Consider the following 27239-nt stretch of genomic DNA (forward strand, 5'->3'; position numbering starts at 1 on the left):
CCTCGCCAGCCCGCCCCCGCCCCCGCCCCCGCCGCGCCCGCGCCTGTGCCCACGTCCGCGCGCTTCCCTATCTAGAGTTAGCGACTTCGCGCTCCTACTCGCCGCCGCCTCTCCCCACCCGTGCTCTGCTCCCGGGCCCCAGATGCGCGTCCGCGTTCCCACGCCTCAGCCGGAGCTCCGCGGCGGGCTTTGGCGAGAGCGGCCCCGCCCCTCCGCTCCGGCCAATCCCGGGCCACGCTGACTCCCGACGAGGCGGTGCCCGGCGGAGCTGCGGGGGCCTGCGCGCTGGAGGCGGGCGAGGGGGCCCCGCCCGCGCGGGGAGGCGTGGCCGGCGCCGGCTCTTGCGGCCGAGCTGGGCTGCAGCGTGGGAAAGAGCCGCGAGGAGCCGACTGCGCCGCCGGCTGAGCCGCGCCTGCCCGGGCCCAGGGAGGGCGGGAGGGAGGAGGCAGGGAGGGCGCTGCGTCCGGCTTGGTGTCCGAGGCTCCGGCCCGGCTGCACCCCGCGCGGTGTTCGCCGTGATGAAGCGCCCTTGCGAGGAGACGACCTCTGAGAGCGACATGGACGAGACCATCGACGTGGGGAGCGAGAACAATTACTCGGGGTGAGCGCGGGCTCGGCGGGAGCTGTCCGGAGCCCGAGGCATCGGGGAGCTTTGTGTACGAGCGGCTACTTGGAAATCCCGAGGTTCCTCTCCGCCGCGTTCTAACCGAGCGGGGAAAGTTTTGCCCGAAAAACTTTCAGGGGTGGGCGCTCACGGAGCGCGTGTTCGGGTGGGGCGAGGCATGTGGGTTTGCACCCTAGGGGTGGGGCGGCTGAAAGTGTGCAGAGGTTGGAGAAGGAGGGTCCCCGGCTGTCAGCGTTGGGCGTGCGGAGTGGCACGCCCGGGAGACGGGCGACGCCTCCGCCACCGAAACTGCATTTGGGAGCACTTTCAAAATGGGCCAGGCGAAGAGAGAAAAAAATGATTTTTTTTTATTTTTGAAGAGACTAAAAGATGACTTGCTTTTTGGAGCCATGAAAGCAATTAGCGATGTCAAGGCTAAGTAGGCTGAGATTTCCAAGTTGATCGTATGTGACTTGGCTGACGGGAATGTGAGTGACAGATGAAGGATCGTTTCAGGCATCATCTCTTTGCTTGTTCCTGAGTCTGGAGAAGATCGAGATCGTGATCACGGAAGCCAGACCTCCACTTTCCAGTGACAGTGGGAGGTTATGGAGGCGTTTTAGTGCCAAGGCGGGTCAAATGATAATTGCTTCTAATTGGCATCCCCAGAAGCACCTTAATTATTTATCTGCAGCTGTCACTTAAAGAGTAAAATTCTACGTTTGGAAAACTGCTTTTCTTTCAATATTATTATTCTAATATGTACAAACCTTAGACTGGAATCATTAAAAGCAAAGATATTCGCTTGAAACGTTGTTTGCAAAGTATCTTCTAATTATTAAAGTGTTGTGTCATCTTAAAAAATGAGATCCGAAAAACAAAGATGTCATGTGAAAGGTGAAACCAGTTGAGAAGGGGATGGGAATGAGGGGAACAGTTAATTCAGAAATAAGATCCAGAAGTGAGAAGGTGAGGTAATAAGAACCTGGTGTGTGCAATATTTCTATAATGAAAGAGAACAAATAACAGGAACCTGGAGAATTTGAGAACATGAGGAAGCAGAGTATCTATGAATTATGAAGAGAAACAGATACAAACTAGAAAGGATCATAAAAATTATGTGACAATATAGTGATTTGACTGAACTTTTGATATAAAATATTTTTTCATTAGCAAACTCAAGATGGATTACAACTCTGAGAGGTTTAAGCTTAGATTGAAGGCTGAGAGATACTCACCTAGAGTTTTATTTTCAAAGTAAAACATTTACCTAGTAGTTGATCTAATTTTAATTTTTCTATTAGTGGCATATTTAATTTTGGGTCATTCTTTTGGAAGATTAATATAGAAAACATTGAATTTGTCATTCTTTTCTTGTATGACTACTTGGAGTTTTGAAATAGTAAGCTAACTTCTGTTTATTTTAAAGATTGCATCTAGGGACAACAGTTTGACATGTGATGGCTGTATATCTGTTTGATAGTAATTATTTTAAAATAGCTTTGCTTTGTTCAGTGGGTCTTACCAGAGGGAGGAGGAGGGATGCTATTAGAGATTAATTGACTTTTAAGAAACATTTATGAGTGGAACTAGGAAGTACTAATATCTAACTTCTCACCCTGACTGCCCATAATTATTTCATTGGGAGGCTCAGTAAAAGTTTAGGGACGTTTTTGCCAGTGGATTTGACATCTGGATTAGTCATTAAAATTAAAAGAAAAAAAGGCATGATTCCTATCTGAAAAGAGATATAAGGGCTGAAAGCAAAGTCTGTAAAGAGCAAGAATTAAGAATAAAATAATGCTGATCTGAACTGTGGTATCACTCTGAATATTTAATGGGTGCCATCAAGCACCCAGAAGAAAACAATTGTTATGTTAATGCAGCACCTGACAAACTCTTCTTATTTCATAGACAAAGTACTAGCTCTGTGATTAGATCGAATTCTCCAACAACGACATCTCAGATTATGGCAAGAAAGAAAAGGAGAGGGGTATGTGATTTTTTTTTTGTCTTTTTATTTCATGTAATCCAGCCTAATGTGTAGCAGTTGTATTTTTCCATTACGAGTAATTTTATCATTTGTGTATTCATGAACTTTTGTTGTTGTTTTGCTTTTTGGGGATAGATAATAGAGAAAAGGCGTCGAGATCGGATAAATAACAGTTTATCTGAGCTGAGACGACTGGTGCCAACCGCTTTTGAAAAACAAGTAAGCTGCCCCCCCATCCTGACCACCCCACCAGTGAGCTCAAAAAAGCTGATTCTCTCATCTGGCAACGTGGGTTCTTCTTAAAGCTCATTAAAATAATGGTGTATGTGCCGTGATCTGGCACAGAGCAGCTATTTCAATAAAATGCTTTGTTGTGGCAAAACTATTAAAAACATAATCCATCATGAAGTTGAAAAACATTTCCATTCTCTAGCTTATTTTCCCTTAAGGGTAACATGTTCACGCTCTCTCTGTTCTTTCTGTGAATACCAGTAGTGGTTTTGTTTAAAACTGAGCTATATGTAGTATTCTTCTTCAGAAAAGATATCTGTGTGAAATTTCATTTTTGTCTCAAACTATTCTTTAAAAAGTAAGCTTTTTATTTTAAAAAATAATCAAAGCCGAGGAAGTAACACCTCTAGCTCTATTTCCTAAATAATAATACTAACAAAATTTATTTACCAAACCACTTGGTTTCATTTTTAATCCCTGGCTTAATAGAATGATGTTTGTTTCGAGGCATCTTTGTGGAAGTTGGTAAAAAATCAAACTAGCCATAAATTCCCCTTTTCAGAATTAAAGTATTCCTTTACCAAAAAAAAAAAAGAAGGAAAAAAGATTTGCACACTTAGTAAAGTAGGAAGCCGAATTTCATTTTTGAAGAGTTGTGTTTTTCCTTCTGCCGCCATGGCTGATAGATTTCAAAGAGCATCTTTCAAAGAGTATGGCATCATACCTTTGTTGAAAATAACTTTCAATTAAATTCAAATAGGGTATAAGACAGCTGTTGTTTGTTTATTCCATTTTGTTGTTTACTTCATGAACCACAAACATTATAAAGCAAGCCCTACAAAGCCCTTGGAAATTATCCAGAAACTGCAGTTTTGTTATTAGTCACTTTCACTGAAACTACTGTACATATTCATGGAAAAACTGAACATTGATAGAAGTACAAGTTGTCAAATGCTGTTGACTATACATTTTTAAGAGAAAAAAGGCACCACTCTATATGCTGAAACTGTCTTTAATGAGCTAAATGTAATGGGCAAATTGTAGTTTTGATTATTAGCTTTTCCCATGACAATACGTTGAAAATGAAAATATCAGTAATCAGTGACGTTTTTACTTTCAGTGCTGAAATGTCTACAATTATGAGAAACAGTTTGGTGATTTTTTTGGCGGGGGGTTGGGGGGGTTGGAGTTTGTTAGATTTTTTTTCTTAAATGTCGACTTAAACCTTAAAAGCAAACCTCAGTAGTTTGGCAGTTAGTTACCATAAACACAGGCTTTCCCATTTGCTGAGCTTGGCGACCAACCCTAGAGAGCTGGCCCTGTCACAATATAATTAGAAGAGTGTTCTTTCAAGCAGTTTAAGTCACTCTGGCACTCTCACCATGTACTGGGTGCTGACAATTTTCACAAAACAAGTAAAGCATAGGAACCTGAAATAAACTGCAGTTTCCTTTTCAAGAAAACATACTGATTTAATTATTTAGCTCTTCCAAGAAATTAGAAGCCACCCACAGCCCTCTGAGACAGTTTGAAGTGGCACATTTGTATTTCAGTTGGTTTCCAGAGGTTGCCTTGTTTTAAAGTGGGGGAGGGGCATAAAAATATAATGACAATTTTATTAAGAACTATTTTAAAGGATTCAAATATCCTTAAGCATTTCTGATGCTTATTAAAGTTAGATTATGCTTTCTTGTTTATGATCTTGGAATTTACAGTGACACCTGCTGGTAATTATTGGGAAAAAAAAACCTTGAAAGTCTTCCCTTCGCACTTTTGGTTCTATACTTACAGTGGTGTCGTATGAATTACCTTAAAAGCATAATAGAATTTTCTATTTTTGAAAAATATACTTTTTAACAATAATTTGCTGAGATCCTATCTGCTTTTCCTCCAGAGTTGGATTCAACTGATCTAGACTTCAGCATTATATAAGACTATTGTATATCCCCGATAAAATATATTATTAACCAGTTTGTTGCAGTTTGAGATTTTTGCAGTTGTAGTAGTTTGAGTAGAGTTATCTTAGTGTAATTATTTTTGTGTTTAAAAATTATTATGCCTTTTAGTCTTTAAAAGTTAAAATGGCAAATATCTGTCATTAGGTGTGATGCAATTAGTGTTTTCATGTAAAGTTCAGGAAGAATTCATATTTTTCTGTGAAAAAGTTAAACTTAGAATTTTCTAGTGAGAGGGAAAATGAAAAATTCAGGGTAAGTTGTTCCAAATTCATTTCCATAGGACTTATAAGATTTTATTATTTGTTTATCCAGGGATCTGCAAAGTTAGAAAAAGCTGAAATACTGCAAATGACAGTCGATCATTTAAAGATGCTCCAGGCAACTGGGGGTAAAGGTAAGTAGGTGACTTCATCCCCCCCCCCCACCCCACCGCCCCTTCTACCTTTCTCTTTTCATTTTTTCTCCCTAAGATTGTAAGGAAGTCATAGTTGAACAGTTCTTTAACGAGCTGCGATAGGAGGTCCCAGATTAAAGCCGTGGAAATCAATGCTAATGGCAGGATTGAACTCGTGGGAAAGAACTTCTGGAACAAAAGAAGCACTTGACCCTGGGCTTGTGTTTGCTTTTATAATACTGTGGGAGTAAAGCTTCATTCACAGCAGCCTGGTCAGAGGTTTGTTTGGGACTTTCAGAAGTGCATGCTGGAATTTGTACAGAAAGACAAAACAAACACACAAACATCCAAACATAAACAGGAGGTTAGACACAATCTTTTTCTCTTCTTTCCCTCTCCCCAGTCCCCTGTTAAATCAGGGATAGGACTCACTATAATGCAGCTATTCCAAAGGAAGTGAATTTTCATAGTTGTTCTCAGAGTTTGGTTGATCTTGGATTTAGACCACACAGAGCATTTGAAATGCAGGTAGTGAATCTCTGTCCTAGAAACCACTGATGGAGCAGTCATTCCTGTGAAGAGCAAACAGGAGCAGGTGCCCTGGGCCCACTGCTGTGGAGAGATGTCTTCTGTACTGGATAGTGATTTAGGGAAGAATAGTCCAGTTCCTGACCCTCAGTTCATGCTATGAATGGACTTGAGATCCTAAACGATGTAGTATTCACTCAGATTTCATTATCCCACTTCTCACACATCACTCAGACTTGATTTTGCCCTTTTGTATCTTTTTCACCCTTCAAACAGGCCTTTGGTATTCATCTTAGCCAAGGGTGCTGTTCCATATATTTGATAACTGGGTAAGGAGAGGGTACCACAGGGGCTACGTGCTGCAGCTACACCCTGAACGCTTATCTCTGCTCAGCATTAACCTTTTATTATGTAGTATCAGAGTTTGCCCTAGATCAGGACAGGGGCAGGGCACTGGAGGGAAATAGCTGTTTATCAATTGGTACAGAAGTATTTCAGTGTTTAACTCCAGCTGAGGACCTGTGGAGCATCAGCCCTGACCTTCACCACCTTTTACCTGTGTCAGGTGGGGGGGTCGGTGATCATTGTAAAGGGACGCCCTCACACACGATGTGACTTAACCTCTGTTGTACCTTCTCAAGGAACCGTCCGTCCTGCCTGAATAACCATCCTGAATGGGTATGGAATTGTGATTTCTACTCTTTAAAATGTAACCCTCAGCATAGGCTGCAAATATTCTTACGTAATAGGGAAGAGAACTGGATGAAATTCTAGAAGCCTGTGATCCAGCCCAGCTTGGCCACTGACCCACCTTTAAGCCGAGACAGAGGTGCTGGGCTGCACAAGGAGGCCCGTACTAACACTCTGAGCCCTCAAGGCCCCCCACCGCCCCAGGATTCTGTCTCTACACCTGCTCCCTCAGGATGTTAGGGGACTGATCGGGTTAGTGATCGTGCAGGGAAAGTTGTTTGATTGCTTTACTTCCCTTGGCATTGTTAGCCACAAGGCTAAGAATTTTTATCAGCGTTTCAAATATTTGGCATGAGCTATACTTCTAAAGAGTAATATTGTTCTTATGCCTTATTATAAACACTAAGTTCCATCGTGGTTGCTATTCTTGGCTACCTGAACAGTCCTAAAATTCATCCCAAAATAGTTTGCGAACAGACATTTCCGAGCAAGCTCCATACAAGTCGCCTGACTGCCAGCTCATTAGAGAGGTCACCTCACAGGAGAACGTGTGGGCCTTGAAGAAGTGGGGCTGGCAGTGTGGGCTCGAATTGTTAAAGACTCACAGCTGCTATGGGGGCCTCAAAATGTACTGGTGAAGGACAGACACTGCATTTGGGTTGCCTGGTTTCAAATCCTGGCTTGTTTTTCTTTTTTTTGGTCTGTGACCCTAGATAAAGGACTGACCTTTTCTGAACCCCAGTTTCTTCATTTGTAGAATGAGGACAGTGCTAGTGTTCACTTCACAAGGTTGTTGTGAGCTTATTCACTTAAAGCCCAGAGAGCAGTGATGGAAGTGGTGTGGACCCCTGTGCTATGATTATTGGCCCAAGATGCGGTCGCAGGAAACAGTTGCTCATCGTCATTTCCCTCTGCATTCAGCAGCAGTATAGGAATTACATAATTTATATTCCTTAAGATGCAACAGAGAACTCACCCATATACAACCCCATACAGCTGGCAAATCACAAATTTCAATTACTTCATGCCGACTCATGAAGATACTTGGAAGCTCCTGGGGTACAATTCTGTTGGTCCATTCTTTAATCTGTCTTGGTATTGCAGGAGTTTCTAGAGAGGATTTAGTAGAGTAACCTAAATTTCTAGATCCCTCTGGGTTTCTGGACTCTTGTCTACTCTGATGATTATCTCCCTTCTCTCATGAAGTCAGAAGTCTGCAAAGCCTTGCAGAGAACCCTGAGGACTCTTATGTGAAGTCTTTCTTTGGAGGCGTCTTCTTCAGGAAGAACTTTACATCCTAATGCCAGGAGCTTTATTGCTAACCATGCTGAAGTCCTGGGATGATGACTCTTTTTGTTGCTATCTTCCACATTTCATGATGTTCTCTTATGTCAGCTTTGTGCTGTTGTTGTTACTGTCTTAATAGTGTATATTTTTTCCTCAAATTTCTTTTTGGGACTTCCAAATTTCTGTTGAAATTCTAGCTCTTGGACTTTGAATACTGTGACTACCATTTTCCAAAGTGCTAATCTAATTGTTAATAGATGATAAACAAAACAGGTAATACTTTGATCTACAAAAACATAAAAAAGGGAATGTAGTAAATGCCTTAGATGAAAATAACCTTGTTTGAATGTGATATTTCTCATTTATGTATATACACATCCCCGAAGTGAGTAGACTAAATTTTAATTTGAAAATTGTTTAAAAAAAAAGTTGCAAATGAGAAAAAATGTCTAAAAAGGATACGTTTATACATATTAGAGGTCACTTATTCAAAGTGGTGACATTTCCCCAAATGTGATTATTATCAGTACCCTAAATTGGCACCGATACTAATCAGATGTTACTATTTTCTATTCTAATGTATTCTTTGGATAAAAAAGGATTCTCATAAATGTGACCAGCTCTAGCCATTTTAATGGTAGTAACCTTAGGTGTAAGGGTATTTGCATACACACTGACACAATTAATAGACATTTTTTTCTTGGATGGATGCCAGAAAAAAGTAAGCTAACCAATGAAAGAAATATATATTTGGACTTCAGGAAAACTAGGAGTTATAGTAATGTTATATTACCTGATAGAAAAATAAGATCTTCAAATTAGTAACCAAATTTTTAAAAATCATTTTGCTTCTTTAACTTTTTTCCATACAAAGTAATGATGTTTTCATTTTGTTGATAAAAAACACTGAGTCAAGAAGCATTTATGAATTTATTGAGCAGTTCTGGCACATTTCTAAAAAGTCCTCAAACTGCTCATATGCATTTCACATCTCAGTTATAAATGCCAAGAGAGTGAGGATGTTTCAGATAAACCCTTTAATCTCCAATTCTTGTGACAGAGACAGAGAGACTGGTACTCTGTTATACCGTGGAAAAGTTTACTAGAAAATTTCACTATCCCACAATACAAAAGAAGAGACACCATTTTTTTTTTTCTCGAAGTGTTTGAAACACAGATGTTCTTAATTCTTTTCCCCACTGTGCTATTTGGTTGCAGGAACAACTGCAGTACATAGCATTGCCAGAGTTGTCACACATGTGAATTGCAAAGCACACTTTCTTAACTTCTGCAAAAATTACAACCATAAATAGCTGGCAACGTTCTCAGAAAGGATCGTCGTTCTTCTTAAATCTCTGAAGGACAGGGTGGAACGTAGGTGGTGGCTACTCTTCATAATTGTATCGTTCTTTCTCTCACTGTCTCTCCTGGCCCCCACTTTGCTCAAACCTCCTTTCAGGCTACTTTGACGCCCATGCTCTTGCCATGGACTTCATGAGCATTGGATTCCGAGAGTGCTTAACCGAAGTGGCAAGGTACCTGAGCTCTGTGGAAGGCCTGGACTCCTCCGATCCACTGCGGGTGCGCCTGGTCTCTCATCTCAGCACGTGTGCCTCACAGCGAGAGGCGGCGGCAATGACCTCCTCTCTGGCCCACCACCATCACCCCCTGCATCCTCACCACTGGGCGGCGGCCTTCCACCACCTTCCGGCAGCCCTGCTCCAACCCAGCGGACTCCACGCCTCAGAGCCCACGCCTTGCCGCCTCTCCACCACTTCAGAAGTGCCTCCTGCCCACGGCTCCACCCTCCTCACGGCCACGTTTGCCCACGCAGACTCTGCCCTTCGGATGCCATCAACAGGCAGTGTCGCCCCCTGTGTGCCACCTCTCTCCACTTCTCTCTTGTCCCTCTCAGCCACTGTCCACGCGGCCGCTGCAGCAGCCACAGCAGCTGCGCACAGCTTCCCTCTGTCCTTCGCTGGGGCGTTCCCCATGCTTCCCCCAAACGCAGCTGCAGCAGTGGCAGCTGCCACAGCCATCAGCCCTCCCTTGTCGGTATCAGCCACGTCCAGCCCTCAGCAGACAAGCAGTGGAGCAAACAGTAAACCTTACCGACCCTGGGGGACAGAAGTGGGAGCTTTTTAAGTTTTCACTGAACTTCTTGCAGTAGTAACTGAATGTCCTTCATTTCAGAGTCAGCTTAAAACCTCTGCACCCTGAAAGTAGCCATACAGATGTCTGCGGATCCACAAAGGAACAATAAAGCTATTTGAGACACAAACCTCAGAAGTGGAAATGTGGTATTATCTTTTTTCTCTGTTTCGGTTTAAGGCAGTTTGGTAACTGACATCAGCAACTTTTGAAAATGTCACACTTGTTTTCATTTAGAAGTCTCCTGGAAAATATACGGACTGAACCATCCAGCAGTGCATCACAATGTCTGAATTGGGGAAGAAAAATGCCCTGACTGAATTTTCTTGAAAGTAAATGGAAAAAAAAAATTCATGTTTCATAAGTGCCTGAGCTAGTAAAGTTTTCTTTTGAACATACAACGTTGCACAAGTAAAGAAGAGCGTAGAGGTTAGGTTAAGAAAGGAGAAGGGACAGAAGTCTTGCATTAGGCTGCAGACATTTTAGTACAAATACCAGAAAAGAGCACTCTGTTGAAATCAACAGGTTTTTATTGGCCAAAAGGATTGCTGAAAGTAATTTTCAAGTTGAGAAACCTAGTTTTATCTTAGTTTGCTTTTTTTGTACAAACTTGCCAAGTTGTGACATTTAACAATGTATTAGTATAAGCAATTATTACGTCAGTGCTCAGATTAACAAGGATTTCTGCCCTGCCTGCAAACCCCCAGGCACTTTTTTTTTTATGGCTCAAAATATGGTGCTTCTTTATATAAAACATGCATTTATAGAGTGCACCTAGAAGCAGTTGCCTACTGTGTGCCCACCAGAGGCTATCTGACTCATGCCAACTTGAAAACTCTCCAGTTTGTAAAAGTTTAATTTATTCAGTTTCATTTGGACTATTTTTACATATTTATCCTCTTCATTTCATCCCAATAACGTGTAAAATCTATTCTTGTCACCTTTTGGGGAGAAGTTGCATTTCTGGAAGTGATGAGGCAGGGAGAGAACAACGGGAAGAGAAAAGCCACGATTTTTAAATGTCCTTTGTCAAGCTTGTGATTGTATTTGATCCCAAATCAAGATGAATGTATGCAATGGGATGTACATAAATTATTTTTGTCCATGCCTAGACTAGTGCTACATAATGGTGTTTTGGTTTTGTTGTTTTTATTTTGTTTAATGACAAAATAATCTCTTAATACTTTGAAATTGAGCACGTGAGAATTTATGTTTGAGACAAAGACACAGCATGTATTATTATGCACTTCATTTCTCTGCTGTGTGGAGAAAGCAATAAACATTATGAGAATGTTAAACATTATGCAAAATTATACTTTTAAATATTTGTTTTAAAATTACTGTACCTAGTCTTTTTTGTATTACTTTGTAACCTTTTTCTATGCAAAAGTCTACATATCACTAATTAAATGAAGTCCTTTTTTGACCATTTTTATGTGGATGAGTTGCTTTGCAGAATGGAAAGTTGACGTGAATTTCAAGCAAGGCCTTGTTTCACTAACAAATTAAGCCATGGCTTTTCTTTTTCTCTTTCAAAGTCATTTGATATAATTCACAGCCTTGAAAATAGCATGTATTTGAGCTTGTAAACCAATTAAGCATAGGTATGACATCATTTGGAGGCAGGAAGTGATCAGTTTCCTCTGCCTTTTATTCTTAACCATTCTTCTTGGAAAAGTGCAAAAACCAGAAGGTCAAATAACAGTATACCGAACAAAGGGTAATAAGCTAGAATGTGTCATACATTTTGGAACTCAGAAATATTTATAGAGTATTTTTAAAACCACATGCATGCATGATAGGTGTGTGTATGTGTGTGTATATATATGCCTCCTGATGATAAATTCTCTGTACCTACCTCAAGATTTCTTTTGATGCTGTAGAAATTAGGCAGGTATCCCTCCTTCTTCAGTGAAGCCTAAAATAGACTATTTCAGTTTCTGAAGCTGTTGGGCCAAACATATGAGAAGAATTTTTAAAAAAATGTTTCTATTATGCTTATCAATTATGGTTAAAGGAAAGAGTGGGAGCCTCTTATTTTAGTTTTGAAAAATCAAGCATATAGTTTATCTAATTTTTTTCTGTAAGTAGGTGAAAAAATGAGCAAAAACAGATCACCTTTGTTCCCCTTGTCTGTAAGCTCTGTGACTATTATATTGTCAGTGCTGATAGAATTAAGTAACAAATAAGAAAATGGATTTACTGGTATTTGGAGTTTGCTTTTTAATCGTGATTTGTGGATAGCAGGCATAGAAATAATTTTGATTTAGGATCTAATAGTTGATTCTGTGCCTGTTGTAATGTCAGCATTCAAATAATTTCTTTTTTTGGAATGTAAACTATTTTAGTGATCGGGATTTTTTTTTTTTGGATTAAATATTTTAAGATAAATCCCCTTCTTCCTTCTTGTTTTTATCCTCTTCCTTTATTTTTCTTATATTTTTTTCTTCCCAGTTACATATGGGTTATTATTTTTCAAATCATTTGATTAAAATATCTGCCAGCCAACATGCTACATAATTGCTAAGGGTTGTCAGTGTTCCTAAAGATAATCATTGTCAGTAATTTCAGTTGTTTGAAGTTCACTGGTTCTTGATCAGTGTTTCATATCTTCAGTTTTTAACATCATATTTCACTCTATTAAATTTACCATTGAGTTTTCCATCTCTGACCCAATGTTTTGTGAAAGTGGTGTTTCACCTTTAGTTGTGGTAATTTTCATGTTCACTACCAAAACAGAAAAAAGAAAAATTTTGTTTATAGTTCAAGGGAAAAGAACTTTTTTTTTTTTTTTTTTTTTTGGGAAAAGAACTTTTAGGGTTTGATTTTTGGTGGGTTTTGTTTGTGTAAAAGTTAGTCCCAAAATTAACTCAAACGATTTTTGGTGGGGGGGATAAAAAACGAAAAAAAAAAAGGAAAAGGAGGAGTTTTTTAGAAATTTGGTTTTCCCCAAATGATGAAAGCTATATGTGTGTCTAATTAGAACCCAGTTTTATATTTCACATCATTGAACCAGAAAGTATTTATTGAATAACTACTGTGTGCCTAGCATTGTGCTGTCTACATCAGCTTTCTAATGTTATGGGATCCCACAGCCTGACTGATGGGTATGACTACGACCTTAGCTATTCATAGGGACCCTCAAAAGAAGCAGGTGCCCTGAAAATGAGGAAACGGGTTCCTAGGAACTAGCCAGGGAAGCTTTTTCTCTCCTTGGGATCTTTGGCAATTACAAATATGATATTTCCTATCATATTTGGAGAAATCTGAGGGACTTATTTTTTTATATAAATTTATTTTTAATTTTGGCTGTTGGGTCTTCATTGCTGCACGCAGGCTTTCTCTAGTTGTGGTGAGTGGGGATTACTCTTCGATGCAGTGCTCGGGCTTCTCATCGTAGTGGCTTCTCTTGGTGTGGAACACGGGCTGTAGGCATGCAGGCTTCAGTAGTTGTGGCACGTGGGCTCAGTAGTTGTGGCTCACGGGCTCTAGAGTGCAGGCTTAGTAGTTGTGGCACACGGGCTTAGTTACTCTGCAGCATGTGGGATCTTCCTGGACCAGGGCTCGAACCCATGTCCCCTGCATTGGCAGGCGGATTCTTAACCACTGCACCACCAGGGAAGTCCCTGAGGGACTTTTAAAGTAATGTTCAAACATAAAATAGTTCAAATATTAACTAGAGTGATGGTTGTATGATCCACATGTATCATCAGTCTTAAAGAAGCCTTTTAAATTATCTTCCTTATTATATATTCAACTTGTGCCTTTGCCAGTAATTAAGTTAACACAAAGTAAGAGTAATCACCTCAGGTAACATCATCACAAAGCAAGATAATTTTAGAATTTCATAATTTCATAGGTCTAAGACTCCATCAATTACAAGATACACTATTAGTTTAAGGTCAGATTTTAAAGAAAAGTACCACCACAAAATAACTTTACACATCCCAATTTCCAAAGTGTAAAACTTTTTTTCAAAATTGTATCTTGGATTTGAGGCACTACTATATTATATTCGAATGTGATTTTTAAAATCCATGGCTAGAAATGTACATAGATTAAATGTGGGTGATTTAGCTTACTTTAAAAATACCAGCATAGGGTCTTAGTCAAATCAAAGAATCTGGGTTGACTTTGTAATGGCTTAATGATCTAAAGATAGATATATATTTTTTAAGCTTTTCATGTTTTTATTGCCCAATGGGACTATTCCTAGTTCTGCATTTTACTGAAGAATGGAGTTTGACTTCCCCTTGTAATTCTTTTAAGATCTAAGCAACTGAGGCTGTGAGCGTTTCAGCAACTATAACAAAGCATTACAGCAAATATGACATCATAAACTGTGACTATAGCTCATATTCTTTGGAAGGAAGGATAAGTCTTTGAACTTGGATGAGACATCTTTAAAAGAAGAAAAGTCCCTTGGCTTCCATAGACAAACTTGTTTGAGGGGCCAGAGGCAGATGAGAAATGGTTCCTTAGGTCCCAGTTGGCACTTTCTCCCTCACTTCTAACTTTAGAAGAACAGACATGAATGGGGTTGGCTGGTTAGGGAATCAGGTCCTCTTTTAGAACTGACAGAACCAACACACACTGTTTAAGTCACAGGTCTTAAAACGGATATAAGATGTAATACTAACTGTTAATGTTGTTTGGTTCTCTGTGCTAAGCTCCTTGCTAAGTGCTTGCAATCTGTTACCTCACTTAAGCCTGGTTAACTATCCTATAGAGTGATAGTCTTATTACCTTTACATATTAGGAACTAGAGAATAAGAGGTTGATTTTCCAAGGTTATACCTAGCAGTTTGAGCTGTGACTCAGCCCAGGCCTGTCTGATTCTGAAGCCCATACCTTTGACCTCTAGGCTGTGGCTTCTGGCAGTACTTTTGGACTCACTCATTCAGACTAACCAAGAATCTCAACCTGCCTGAGATCACTTTGAGCTAAATACGAGTAAATTAGCATAAAAATCTCCACCATCTCTCCCTTTTAATATATGAAAGGATAAAAAACCTCCACTTTCTTCTGTAATGCAACGTAAAAGGAAATTATTTTGGCAGTTCCCTAGTTTTAACTTTCACCTGTCAAGCAGTTGAGAGTTAATAAAGTTTTAAATTACTTATCTTAATCAGTGAAGTTATCCTCTGTTAAATCTACCAGAAATATTCTATAATCTCAGTCAAAGTGGTTGACAAAAGTGAGGCAAAATAGTGACATATTAAGACTAGATAGCTGAGTAAATTGAGTTTGAAAAAAAAATCCTGTCTTCCATTAGATATAAAAGATAAGAGTTTTTTTGAGGGAAAAATGCTGGATTATTCTGAATGTTTATACATTCCAGGTCCATCATGTCATAAAACAACATTCTTCATTTGGCCTATGAAGACCTGCTCAGTAATCCATTCACTTTAACAAGTCTTGTTATCAGGAAGGGGTTTTTAACTAACCTAAACTCTTCGGCCTGCAGTTAAGCATGCTTTCTATAGCAGTTAACAGTCTATATGTGTATAATTTTGCAAAAATCTTATATCCAGAGACATTTTTATATGCCTCTAAATTCTTAGTCTCCTGAGAACTGAATATTCTGTTTCCTTGACCTCTGCTGTCATTCTGTTAGTCTGTGGGAATGAAGAGATTTATGCATATGAAATGGAATATGCATGTAATAGAATGCCTTATAAACTTATTTTTTAAGGGGTAGAAAGTGGCAAGTTAACTCTAAAGTTTCGTGCATTAAGCTTGCGTTGTAATAGTTCTATGTTTTCATTGCTGTGAAAACAGTCAAATTTTCTCCTGTGGAAGAAAAACTACTTTGCAAAGAATGGCTATTATTCATAATGTTTCACTTGTATAAGTAGGGTGATAAATTTTATATTGCTCATAAACTCCTGAAACAACATCTGGAGCATCTTGAGTTAACCCCTTATTTCCTGATTATAAGCTATTGAACTGAATATTATTTATCATACTATAAAACTATAAAACTCTGCCTGCTTCCTAGGCCTTCCATTGCTTTTTTTTTTTTTTTTAGCCTTTTTCCTTAATTGCAGAGAACCCAAAGACTGTGCTTTTTGTTTGTTTTTTTTGTTTTGTTTTTTTTTTCCCACCAAAACAACACGACCAGAGCTTCGTGTAGCTCTGTTTGTGTAAATTTTCTCCTGGGCCAGCAATGGCTGGCCTCTTCCCATATCCTAGCCAGTCTGTCCCAGCACAGCTGCTTTAAATAGGCTTCCCTTGGGGCCTGGCAAGATGATGGAGACGTGTTCACAGTCAGGAGGGCAAAACACAGAGGCACACAGGCCATATTTTATTGTCATCATAACACACTTCTCAGTCACAGTCACCAGCCACTTCCTAAACAGGAACTAAGCCAGTCACTTTTTTGTCTCACAAGCAGCCACTGTTAAATTTATTTTGTTATTTTGACATATTTCTGACAGCAGAAAGATAAGCATAGCATAGTACAAATGGTTGAGTGCTGTAACATCAAAACTCACAGACAGCCTGGTGACATCAGATGAGGGTACAGTCAAGCTCAGGGGGCAAGCATTGCCTATGGTGACAAACATCCTTTACTGCTACAATAAAGAGGCTTGATGGGCCATTATGTCCCCTTTCAAAATTCAGAAAGCCCCCCCCCAAAATATCCATGAGTCAACAACTGCTGAGTCATTCAGCAGGCTTAAGACATATGTTTTACACCAAGAGAACAGACTTAAACACCAAGTACCACCTGACCATGACTATCATGGGAACAGGTCTCAGCAATAAACCCATGAATTATCTGGCCCATGCTGACTACTCTCACAACACAGTCTACCCTTTTGATGTGACTGTCAAACCCCAAGCGTGCCCAACAGCAGGAGCCACAGACAAAACAACACAGGAGCAATAACTCAATGTAAGTGCCTTTAGTCGCTTCTCAAGACACCGAGGTCCAGCAGGCAACTTACTTGCTTTGGGTATCAGGAGCTTGAGACAGAAGGAGAAACAAAGTTCACCACTGTTTATTTTCAGGATATGACAACTGAGAGAATTGTAAAAGTTATTTAATTGTTCTTTTTAAATGTATAGATTAGAAGTTTAATTCTGTAGGCATATCCCCTATTGATACAGTAAAGACATATTAGCAAGGAGGTGTTTTGCTAAATGGTAGTGCCGTTTCGTAGCCCTATCTAGGACACTGCATGTTTAACTTAGTTAAATCACGTCTATTAAGCAGTTTTGTTTAAGATGTGGCAGCGTATTAAAAATTTTGGTACTTATTCAAATCACTTATAAATAACTTGAAATCCATATTTATAATTCTAGTTAATGTCTCTCTATTCTACTCAATATTTTTAAGCCATTTTTAAAATCTCAACTCTTCAGTGGGTATAATAAATAGTATAATGACTAAAAGGACAAGTTCTGAAATCAGACAGATCTGGATACATCTTGAGATGTATTAATTGTGTGCCTCTGGACAAATTTCTGTATCTGTGTAAGCTTTGTTTTTCTCATCAGTAAAATAGGATTTAAAAAGCAACATCTATCTCACAAGGATTTTTGGAGGATTAAATGAGATAATGTTCATAAGACTTGCACATGGTATACTATCAACAAACGGTAGTGTAGCGTATTCAAATTTAGTTCGTTTAAAATGTCTTAAGGGACTTCCCTGGCAGTCCAGTGGTTAAGACTCCATGCTTCCACTGTAGGGGGTGCAGTTTCGACCCCTGGTGGGGGAACTAAGATCCCATGTGCCACGTGGTGTGGCCAAAAAGTTAAAAAAAAAAAAAAAAGTCTTAAGATCCTAAATAAGTCTCATTCAGTCCTATTCACACAACTTTACTCAAATACATGCCCAGGTAGTCCCCCAATACCCATTCTCTCTAAATTAATAGCATGTACATATTTCTTTTTGAATATATTTAGAGATTCACAGAATTTCAGAGCTGGAAGAACATAACCTAGACCAAGTGCTTCATTTAGCAGGTGAAAAAAGCAGAAGCTCAGTGAAGTTCGATGATCTTTCCCCACAGTCGTCTCCTAACCCAAGTCTCCTAATTGCCAATACGTGGTTCTTTCTGAGACAGTATGACCATAAACGAAACACTTTCTTTCATACCTTTTATATTTTAGGTGCCAAAGGTTTTTATTTTGTTGTGGATGAGCTAAATAGATCTATTTATTTGTTAAGAGAGCACACTTTATGTTTTCTGTCTTCAAAAAGCTATGGCTTTTCATTTGATCCAAAATAAATACAATGAAGTCATGTTTCTTTAAAAGAAAAATCTTAACTCTAATAAATGCAGCCGAGATTGAAATTATATTACTGTTTCTAAATGATGTCCTTCACTATCAAAAAGCTAATCACACATAGGCGGACAGAGTCGTGCCACTGTCTAGCACTTAAGGCAGAATCTGTCATAAACCCTGATGAAGCTATTGACTCACCAGTGACTGGGCAGGGACTTTGAGCTGCTCCCACCCTCCTTTCTGTGCCTCCCTAATACTCTTAGAATGAAGACAAAATCCTTAACCTCAAGCCACAAGACCATGCAAGATCTGTCCCCTGCCCACTTCTTAGACCTCTCCTCACCTATCTCTGCTACCTCTGAATTGCTACCCAGCCATCCCCCTTTTTTCCAGCCCTTTTTCTCCTTGCTCTCTCCTGCTACAAGGCCTTGCACATGTTCCTTTTGCTCACAATGTTCTTTTCTCTCCTTCTTACCTAGGTAACACATCTGATTTTTCACATCTTGAGAGATGGATCACTCCTCTAACATCGCCAACTGGTTCAAAACCATATTGTGGAATCTTGTAAACCACATACTTCTCTTTCACAGAATTTGTCAGTTGCAATTTAAGTTTGTGATTATATGATTAATCTGTCTCCACCGCTACACTGAAAGCAAATGATAGTGACAATGTTTCTGTTCATCATTGTTTCCAGGGCCTCTTTGCCCTGTGTCTGGTACAGAAGAGAAGTTAAAAAAATATGTGTGGATGTTAGTTAAGTGACTGAATACATGAATGCATGACTGACTGAATGAGGAATGAATGAATAAATGTCATACACTAGACCTGCATACTTGTTGTATTGAGTTTATCTGAATTGCTTCCCCCCAAATTTAATCTGATAGCACAGTACATATGCAAGTAAAATCAAGCATATGAAACGAGAAGAAAGAAGCCAGAAGAAAAAAAATCCTCTGTTGCTCCTTATGAATACAGCAAACTCTAGATTTTGACTATATCCAACATTTCCAAGGTAAGTAAGGGTTACTTGGATTAAACGTGTCTGAATGAGACACATGAGACTAGGACGCCACCTTGTGGTTTATTTTCACATTTATCGTTTTCAACCTGCCTGGAACTTTCCTACTTCAGAAAAAAACGCCATTAAAAACTACAGCAATATTGATAAAGGAGGCAAGAATATACAATGGAGAAAAGACAGCCTCTTCAATAAGTGGTGCTGGGAAAACTGGACAGCTACATGTAAAAGAGTGAAATTAGAACACTCCCTAACACCATACACAAAAATAAACTCCAAATGGATTAAGACCTAAATGTAAAGCAAGACACTGTAAAACTCTTAGAGGAAAACATAGGCAGAACACTCTATGACATCAATCACAACAAGATCCTTTTTGACCCACCTCCTAGAGAAATGGAAATAAAAACAAAAATAAACAAATGGGACTTAAGCTTAAAAGCTTTTTGCACAGCAAAGGAAACCATAAACAAGACGAAAAGACAACCCTCGGAATGGGAGAAAATATTTGCAAAAGAAGCAACTGACAAAGGATTAATCTCCAAAATATACAAGCAGCTCATGCAGCTCTATATCAAAAAAAACCACAAACAACCCAATCCAAAAATGGGCAGAAGACCTAAATAGACATTTCTCCAAAGAAGATATACAGATTGCCAACACATGAAAGGATGCTCAACATCACTAATCATTAGAGAAATACAAATCAGAACTACAATGAGGTATCACCTCACACCAGTCAGAATGGCCATCATCAGAAAATCTGCAAACAATAAATGCTGGACAGGGTGTGGAGAAAAGGGAACCCTCTTGCACTGTTGGTGGGAATGTAAATTGATATGCCACTATGGAGAACAGTATGGAGGTTCCTTAAAAAACTAAAAACAGAACTACCATATGACCCAGCAATCCCACTACTGGGCATATACCCTGAGAAAACCATAATTCAAAAAGAGTCATGTACCACAATGTTCATTGCGGCTCTATTTACAATAGCCAGGACATGGAAACACCCTAAGTGTCCACTGACAGATGAATGGATAAAGAAGATGTGGCACATATATGCAATGGCATATTACTCAGCCATAAAAATAAACGAATTTGAGTTATTGTAGTAAGGTGGATGGACCTAGAGTCTGTCATACAGAGTGCAGTAAGTCAGAAAGAGAAAAACAGGGCTTCCCTGGTGGCGCAGTGGTTGAGAGTCCGCCTGCCGATGCAGGGGACACGGGTTCGTGCCCCGGTCTGGGAAGATCCCACATGCCGCGGAGCGGCTGGGCCCGTGAGCCATGGCCGCTGAGCCTGCGCGTCCGGAGCCTGTGCTCCGCAACGGGAGAGGCCACAACAGTGAGAGGCCCGAAAAACAAATACCGTATGCTAACACATATATATGGAATCTAAAAAAAAAAAATGGTTCTGAAGAACCTAGGGGCAGGACCGGAATAAAGACACAGACGTAGAGAATGGACTTGAGGGCACCGGGAGGGGGAAGGGTAAGCTGGGACAAAGTGAGAGAGTGGCATGGACATATATACACTACCAAACGTAAAATAGATACTAGTGGGAAGCAGCCGCATAGCACAGGGAGATCAGCTCGGTGCTTTGTGACCACCTAGAGGGGTGGGATAGGGAGGGTGGGAGGGAGACGCAAGAGGGAGGAGATATGGGGACATATATATGCATATGGCTGATTCACTTTGTTATAAAGCAGAAACTAACACACTATTGTAAAGCAATTATACTCCAATAAAGATGTTTAAAAAAAAAAACCTACAGCAATAGAGGGGAGTGGAATTTTTGCTCATCTAAATATTGCTTGCATGTCATTATCCCAAAGACTTTATTCAAACATTATCATTCATTCCTTTTTGTTTTTTATTTTAATGAAATATTGAATTGGTAGAGAAAAATGATATATGTGTTATAAATAATCAAAGGAGACAACACCTGTGTGCTCACCACCCAGCTTAGCACTACCAGTACTTTGAAAGAGCCCTGTGTGCTTTTCATTGAATCCTTTCTCCATATCTCTATTAACCAGGCACACCCACTATGTTGCTTTATTTATAGTTTACCATCCATGTACATATCAATAAGTAATAGTTTTCATTTAGCATTTTAAAACTGCATATGAAATGAGATCATTCTGTATTTGATTTGCTTTTTAAATTAAGTAGTATTTTTCTGGGACTCATCATGTTGATAAGAGGAGCTGTGATCCATTTGTTTTCACCACTCTGTAGTATTTCATTTTACGACTATACCACAATATAATTTAGCTCTTCTACTCTTTTTTTGCGGTACACGGGCCTCTCACTGTTGTGGCCTCTCCCGTTGTGGAGCACAGGCTCCGGACGCGCAGGCTCAGCGGCCATGGCTCACGGGCCTAGCCGCTCTGCGGCATGTGGGATCTTCCCGGACCGGGCCACGAACCCGTTTCCCCTGCATCGGCAGGCGGACTCTCAACCACTTTGCCACCGGGGAAGCCCAGCTCTTCTACTCTTGATGGACATTTAGGTTGCTTCCAGTTTGGGTCTATTATGATGGTACTACTGTGAACGTTCTTGTATATGTCTTCTGGAGCTTACGTGCAGGATTTCTCCCAGGGGATTGAATTGCTGGGCATGAGAACCTCCAACTTTACTAGATAATAACAAATTATTTTTCAAAGTTATTTTATCACACCAATTTACACTCCCACCTTTAGCGTATACAAGTTTCAGTCTATATCCTTACCAGCACTTGATATTGTTAGATTTTTCCATTTTTGCTAATTTATGGGTATAATCAGACTCTCTTGTTTTAATGTGCATTTCTTGGTTACACAAGAAGTCAGTCCTCTTTTCAAAGGTTTATTGGTGACCATGTTTCTTCTGAAAAGTGCCAGTTTCAATTTTTTGCCTCATTCTTTCTTTTATCCACTCGAGTCATTTGATTTGCTACTATGTGCCAAGTACTGTCATTGTCTAGAGGATACAAAGATGAATATGATGTAGACCCTGTCCTCATGAAGCTCCTGGCTTACTATCATTATTGCTTTCAGGGATCATACTAATAATCAAGACCAAAAAACAACAACAATTTTGAGCACCAATTATATGATTATCACTTTGTAAGACAGAAGTACATTTTATGAACTCAAACTTCAAGGAATTTACAAAACCATAGCTTACACAAAACAATAGGAAATTATTAAAAGTACCGTATATTATGTTACATATATTATAAAAATTCAGAGGATGTAATAAGCAGAAAAAATTAATTGATCAAGTGTGTCCATGGTTTAAATTTAAATTTCTTTTCTTTTATGTAACTAATGTAAAAACATTTTTTTCTATAGCCTACTCATTAAATGAGGAAAATGGAAAAAAAGAACCATTTTTATTTAAGTCAATAAGATAATAGTGATCAACATGGAGATGTGGCAAAGATTAGTTTTAATTAAATAAAAATTATGCTGAAGAAACACTTTCACAAATCAACATGCTTATCCAATAAATGCAAGTATGTTGTGTTTGCTGTTAAGCTTATTTCTTTTTTTTTTTTTTTAAGAGTACTTTTTTTTCTTGTAATTTATTTAATTTATTTATTTTTGGCTGCGTTGGGTCTTTGTTGCTGCATGCGGGCTTTCTCTGGTTGCCGTGAGCAGGGCCTACTCTTCGTCGCGGTGTGTGGGCTTCTCATTGCAGTGGCTTCTCTTGTTGCAGAGCACGGTCTCCAGGCACGCAGACTTAAGTAGTTGTGGCTCGCGGGCTCCAGAGCACAGGCTCAGTAGCTATGGCGCACGGGCTTAGTTGCTCCACAGCATGTGGGATCTTCCTGGACCAGGGCTCGAACCCGTGTCCCCTATGTTGGCAGGCGGATTCTTAACCACTGCGCCACCAGGTAAGCCCCTAAACTTATTTCTTAATTGAAAGTTTTCCCCAACTTTCTGGGGAATTTGGTAACCTCCAATAAGCAGCTGCTAGGATTGACTCTCACCAAAATTGTAATGCATAGAGTTCAATTATTCATTTGAAATAGAACCTGAGATATCATACAATTCCTTTTTCCTTCTATGGAACACTCCCCATGAACCACCCTATTTGTAAAGACTGCTCTAAAGAACACTCCATAGTGCCACCAGAAAATTTGTTGTAGCTGGGGAGTCTTAAAGAATACAGGATTTAGGCTGGGCAAATCCAGGCGGGAATCCTGGTTCCCCAACATATTTGTATGACATACTTGTATAACTTATAAATAAGTTATAAACTTTCTAAGTTTCCTAAACTACAAAGCAAGGATAATTGTAAGAATTGATTCTAATATTGTGGATTCAGCATTCAAAACCATAACTTACACAAAATAATACGCAAATTATTAAAAGTACTATATATTATATTATGTATATTATAGAAATTCATAGAAATAATTTAGAAATTCATCTAAAAGAAGACAATAAGAGGTAGACATTATTCAGGATGACTCAGTTTAATTCTTTTTCTGCTTTCTGCTCTCAGCAGAAATATAGCAGTGTGATTCATAAAAAATAGTATTATGAGGGGTTAGCTTTCAAGTGAAGTCCTAGCAATCTACTTCTTGGTTTAATTGATTATTTAATTCATTGATTTAGCACCAACCATATGTCAAGCACTGTACTAGATGCTGTTGAAAGTCCTTCCTTTCCTTCCTACCTTAGTTACTCTCAGACATCCTTTATAATTCTAGTATTTGTCAGCCCAATCAAGGTCCACTGTAGTAGCCCAGCCCTGGGTGAATGATGATTATTTATTTAAATAAAGTAATTTGACAGGTCTAGAAATATATTTTTGGTATACAGCAAATAACCCCTGCTATATTTTCTGCAGGTTAAATAATTTCTATTCCTTTACCCTTAAGGAGCCTCTTCATATGTGGAGTATTTCTGCAGACAGTCCTTCAGCATTTCCCCACTCATTGAAAACACAGAAATGGAGCACGATATTCTGGCTCTATGAAGCAGTAATTTCATACTATGTGTAGGTTATGTGATATATTTCTGTGTCTAAATGACAATGTCATGTAGAAAAACTGACTAAAAATAAGAGTAGAGGGAATTCCCTGGCTGTCCAGTGGTTAGGACTCAGGGCTTTCACTGTGGTGGCTGGGGTTCAATCCCTGGTCAGGGAAATAATATCCCCCAAGCTGTGCAGTGTGGCAAAAAAAAAAAAAAAAAAAAAAATTACATTAAAAAAGTAATAAATAAATAAATAGTGGTATATATACACAAAAAACAGTAGAATAGATAAAACACAAAATGATTCTAACCATAACAAAATAAAACTCCATTAAAAAATAAATCAAACAAGAGAAATATGCTACTGCTATTAATGACTACCCTGCAATCTCCAGACTCTTTCTTCTTTGACTTCCTTGACCTTGACTTATCCTCACTCTGCTCCTTCAGACTTTCCTCCTTTGTCCTCTTCTAGCCAGTCAGGCTTGCAAACCTCCACTCTTCATTTTGCTGTACTCAATCTCTTGGCATGCATTTCCATTCTTGAGGGTTCAATTCTCAATTCAAAGATGAATCTCCTCAGAATCTATCATCATTAGTCAAAAATGTCAACCCATGTATAGGACAGCTTCACTTGGATGCCCTCTCTTTAGTCCAAACCTAAATGCAACTTGACTTCCTGCTGTGCCTCGTTCTGAATCAACACCCTTTCCAAATTAATAGGCCATAATCAAAACCTTAATCATTTTCCCCTTTGATTCCTACTCAACTGTGATAAACAGTCTTACTGCCCTTTCTTACCTGTGCCTACAACAGTGACTGGCATGGAGTAAGAATTAAGAAGTGTTTGCTAAATCAGTGAATGAATGAATGAATGAGTGACAATAACTCTGTGAAGCATGCATGGGAGCTAGTAGCATCTCCATTGTACAGAAAAAGCTCCAGAGGCTCAGAGAAGCTGAGTCACTTTCCCAAGGTAACTCAGCTGATATTGGCGGACAGGATTATTTCACAGTCTCTGGCTCCTGAACAAGAGTGTTTTCTTTGCTTTCCTAAGACCTCTTTTTCTTCTCCATATTTGCTCTTCTGCAATATCTAGTTATTGATAGGTTTGCTGTCTCTTTCTCACACTAGTCCAGACCCTCACCACGTAGAGTCATGTTTAAAGCTATGGTCTCCTAGACAGAGTTGCTTACGGTGGTCTGGCTTCCACTGGTCTATTCTGAACCCAACAGCCGTGTCTCAACACCCGTCTTTACTTAACTCTCCTTCATCTTCTCCTTGACCTTTTTACAATATCCTATTCTCTTCACTGCTACTTCCTTCTTGAATTTCTCTGATCTGGTTATAAACTCTCTTACTGCTCCTTTGCTGTTTTCTTTATAGTTATTCTACTTCTTCCCATTCTCCTATAATATATTCTCACCTTGGTTTATTACTTGGTCTTCTGTCCTTTTTCTAGATTCTCTTTTTGAGAGAGCTCATATCTTCTCAAACTTCTAAGCTAATAGCTCCAAAATCCCTACCTTCCTAAGTTCCATCCAGTATTTCCAACCACCATTTACCTGTGCTGCCACAGCGGGGATCCAACTGAACTTACCTTCTGTCCCAAGTCTGTTTCCCCACCTCAACCTCCCTACCACTTTTCATGCCACTCCAACTTTACTAACCACATAGAACACAACTCATATTGTCATTACTGATTCTTCCCTATTATTCTTAAGCTTTTCTATCCTATCAAATACCAAGGCTTCTTGCATTCCCTTTGTAACTCCATAGATTGTCTTAAAGTCCTCCATAATCTGGCTGCACTAACCTGTCTTACCCGGACGTGCACTGTTCCCTAGCACAGGTGCCCTTCTATAGCCAGCCTGGTACAGCCACACTGGATGCCCAGGCCTTGGTCATCCTGGATCCCCTAAGATTAAATGCCCATTCCCACTCTCAGGCTTTCCAGATCCTGCTAGCCTCTAGGTTATTTTGGGAACCAGTTTTCCAGTTCTATTTTCATTCTCATATCCACTTCTTTCTCCCTTCCCTCATTACATATTTCAATTATTTGAAGTACTTACCACATAGCAAAGAGTCGAGGAAAGGTGCCTTTGTTTTTGTTAATGGCGATAATAATAAGAAATATATTTCTGTCTTAATTCCTCAATGAAAGACTCCTTAAACACTTCTGCTTTTTCCTACCCCCTGGACCATTAATAAATACTCTTCCTTTTCCTCTTCCAAACCAGGCTCAGCACAGCTAAAAGGAAAGTAAGACAAAGCCACAGGAGCTGTAATTAAGCTCTTGGTTTATTTCTGTGCTATTGTGAAATTTCAGGCTTAAAATGAAATGGTCAAAAAAAAACCCCAGTAGCTTAAAAGTTAGCAAAGGTTAGAATGATTTTGAAATTTCAGGATTTAAAAAAAATGTAATGTCTATATAGCACCATTTTATCTTCTTTTTGACTCCAACATTTCCATATTCTCTTTTGGGGAATTCCCAGAGTCCTTCTTTGCCCTGAATGTAAGAATTCCAAATGATACTTAACTACTTTTGAAAGACCTATATGATTAACCTACAGGGAATCGACACACTGGATGCAAGAAATTTGCCATATTTGCGTGAAGGTCTTTGAGAAAAGTTAAAATACAACAGGTAAAATAATTACTACAGTGTGTTAGTAACAGAAAATATAAAGCAGCTACTTGATAATTAACCAACAACATATCTCAGAAAAGATCTTAGATTCATAAAGAAGAACCGGGTAAGAACAGCTCCAACATACGCAATCTACAAAGCACAAAATCTGAATATATGAAACTTGACTCTCAGCGTGATGCAAAATAGGTATAATCCCTCCTAAAATGATTTTCCTCCTCTTATTAGTCAAACGAAGCTTCAGATTAACAAAGGCTCAATAAATTAATGCTTGTATACACATCCAAACTATTTCCAAAGCTGGAAAACGCAAATTTATAAGTGACGTAGTTGTATTTAGAGTACTTTAGAATCAGGGATCATTTTGTTGCTTATTTGATTGCAAATATCTGTAAAAAGGTATGGCGTATTTTAAATCTTAGATTCAATAATATTCAAAGCTAACTCAATTTGTATAATAGAAAAAATTCGGTAACAACCATCATAACTCATTTGCAAGCAAGAAAAAAAAGTTTC

The 27239-nt window shown here is 39.2% G+C and overlaps 1 protein-coding gene across 1 annotated transcript; it reads left to right on the top strand.

Annotated features, from left to right (window-relative positions):
• Positions 1 to 446: 446 nt before the first annotated feature.
• HEY2 (hes related family bHLH transcription factor with YRPW motif 2) lies at positions 447 to 22268 on the top strand. Its single transcript, XM_022555922.3, has 5 exons — positions 447 to 601; positions 2519 to 2597; positions 2733 to 2816; positions 5099 to 5180; positions 9145 to 22268. The coding sequence occupies exons 1-5, from the start codon at positions 519 to 521 to the stop codon at positions 9828 to 9830; spliced, it is 1014 nt and encodes a 337-aa protein (XP_022411630.1). The 5' UTR covers positions 447 to 518; the 3' UTR covers positions 9831 to 22268.
• Positions 22269 to 27239: the final 4971 nt, after the last annotated feature.

This window comes from Delphinapterus leucas, chromosome 12, assembly GCF_059928025.1.
Source record: "Delphinapterus leucas isolate spDelLeu-1000000601 "Yukka" chromosome 12, BTC_Dleu_Yukka2, whole genome shotgun sequence".
Taxonomy (NCBI): domain Eukaryota; kingdom Metazoa; phylum Chordata; class Mammalia; order Artiodactyla; family Monodontidae; genus Delphinapterus; species Delphinapterus leucas.

Bases quoted from the DNA above. Each gene is read 5' to 3' on its own strand.
- HEY2 (XM_022555922.3), top strand. From the start codon at position 519: ATGAAGCGCCCTTGCGAGGAGACGACCTCTGAGAGCGACATGGACGAG. The intron at 2,817-5,098 runs GTAAGCTGCCCC...TTGTTTATCCAG, and splicing joins CAACCGCTTTTGAAAAACAA to GGATCTGCAAAGTTAGAAAA. The intron at 5,181-9,144 runs GTAAGTAGGTGA...ACCTCCTTTCAG, and splicing joins CCAGGCAACTGGGGGTAAAG to GCTACTTTGACGCCCATGCT.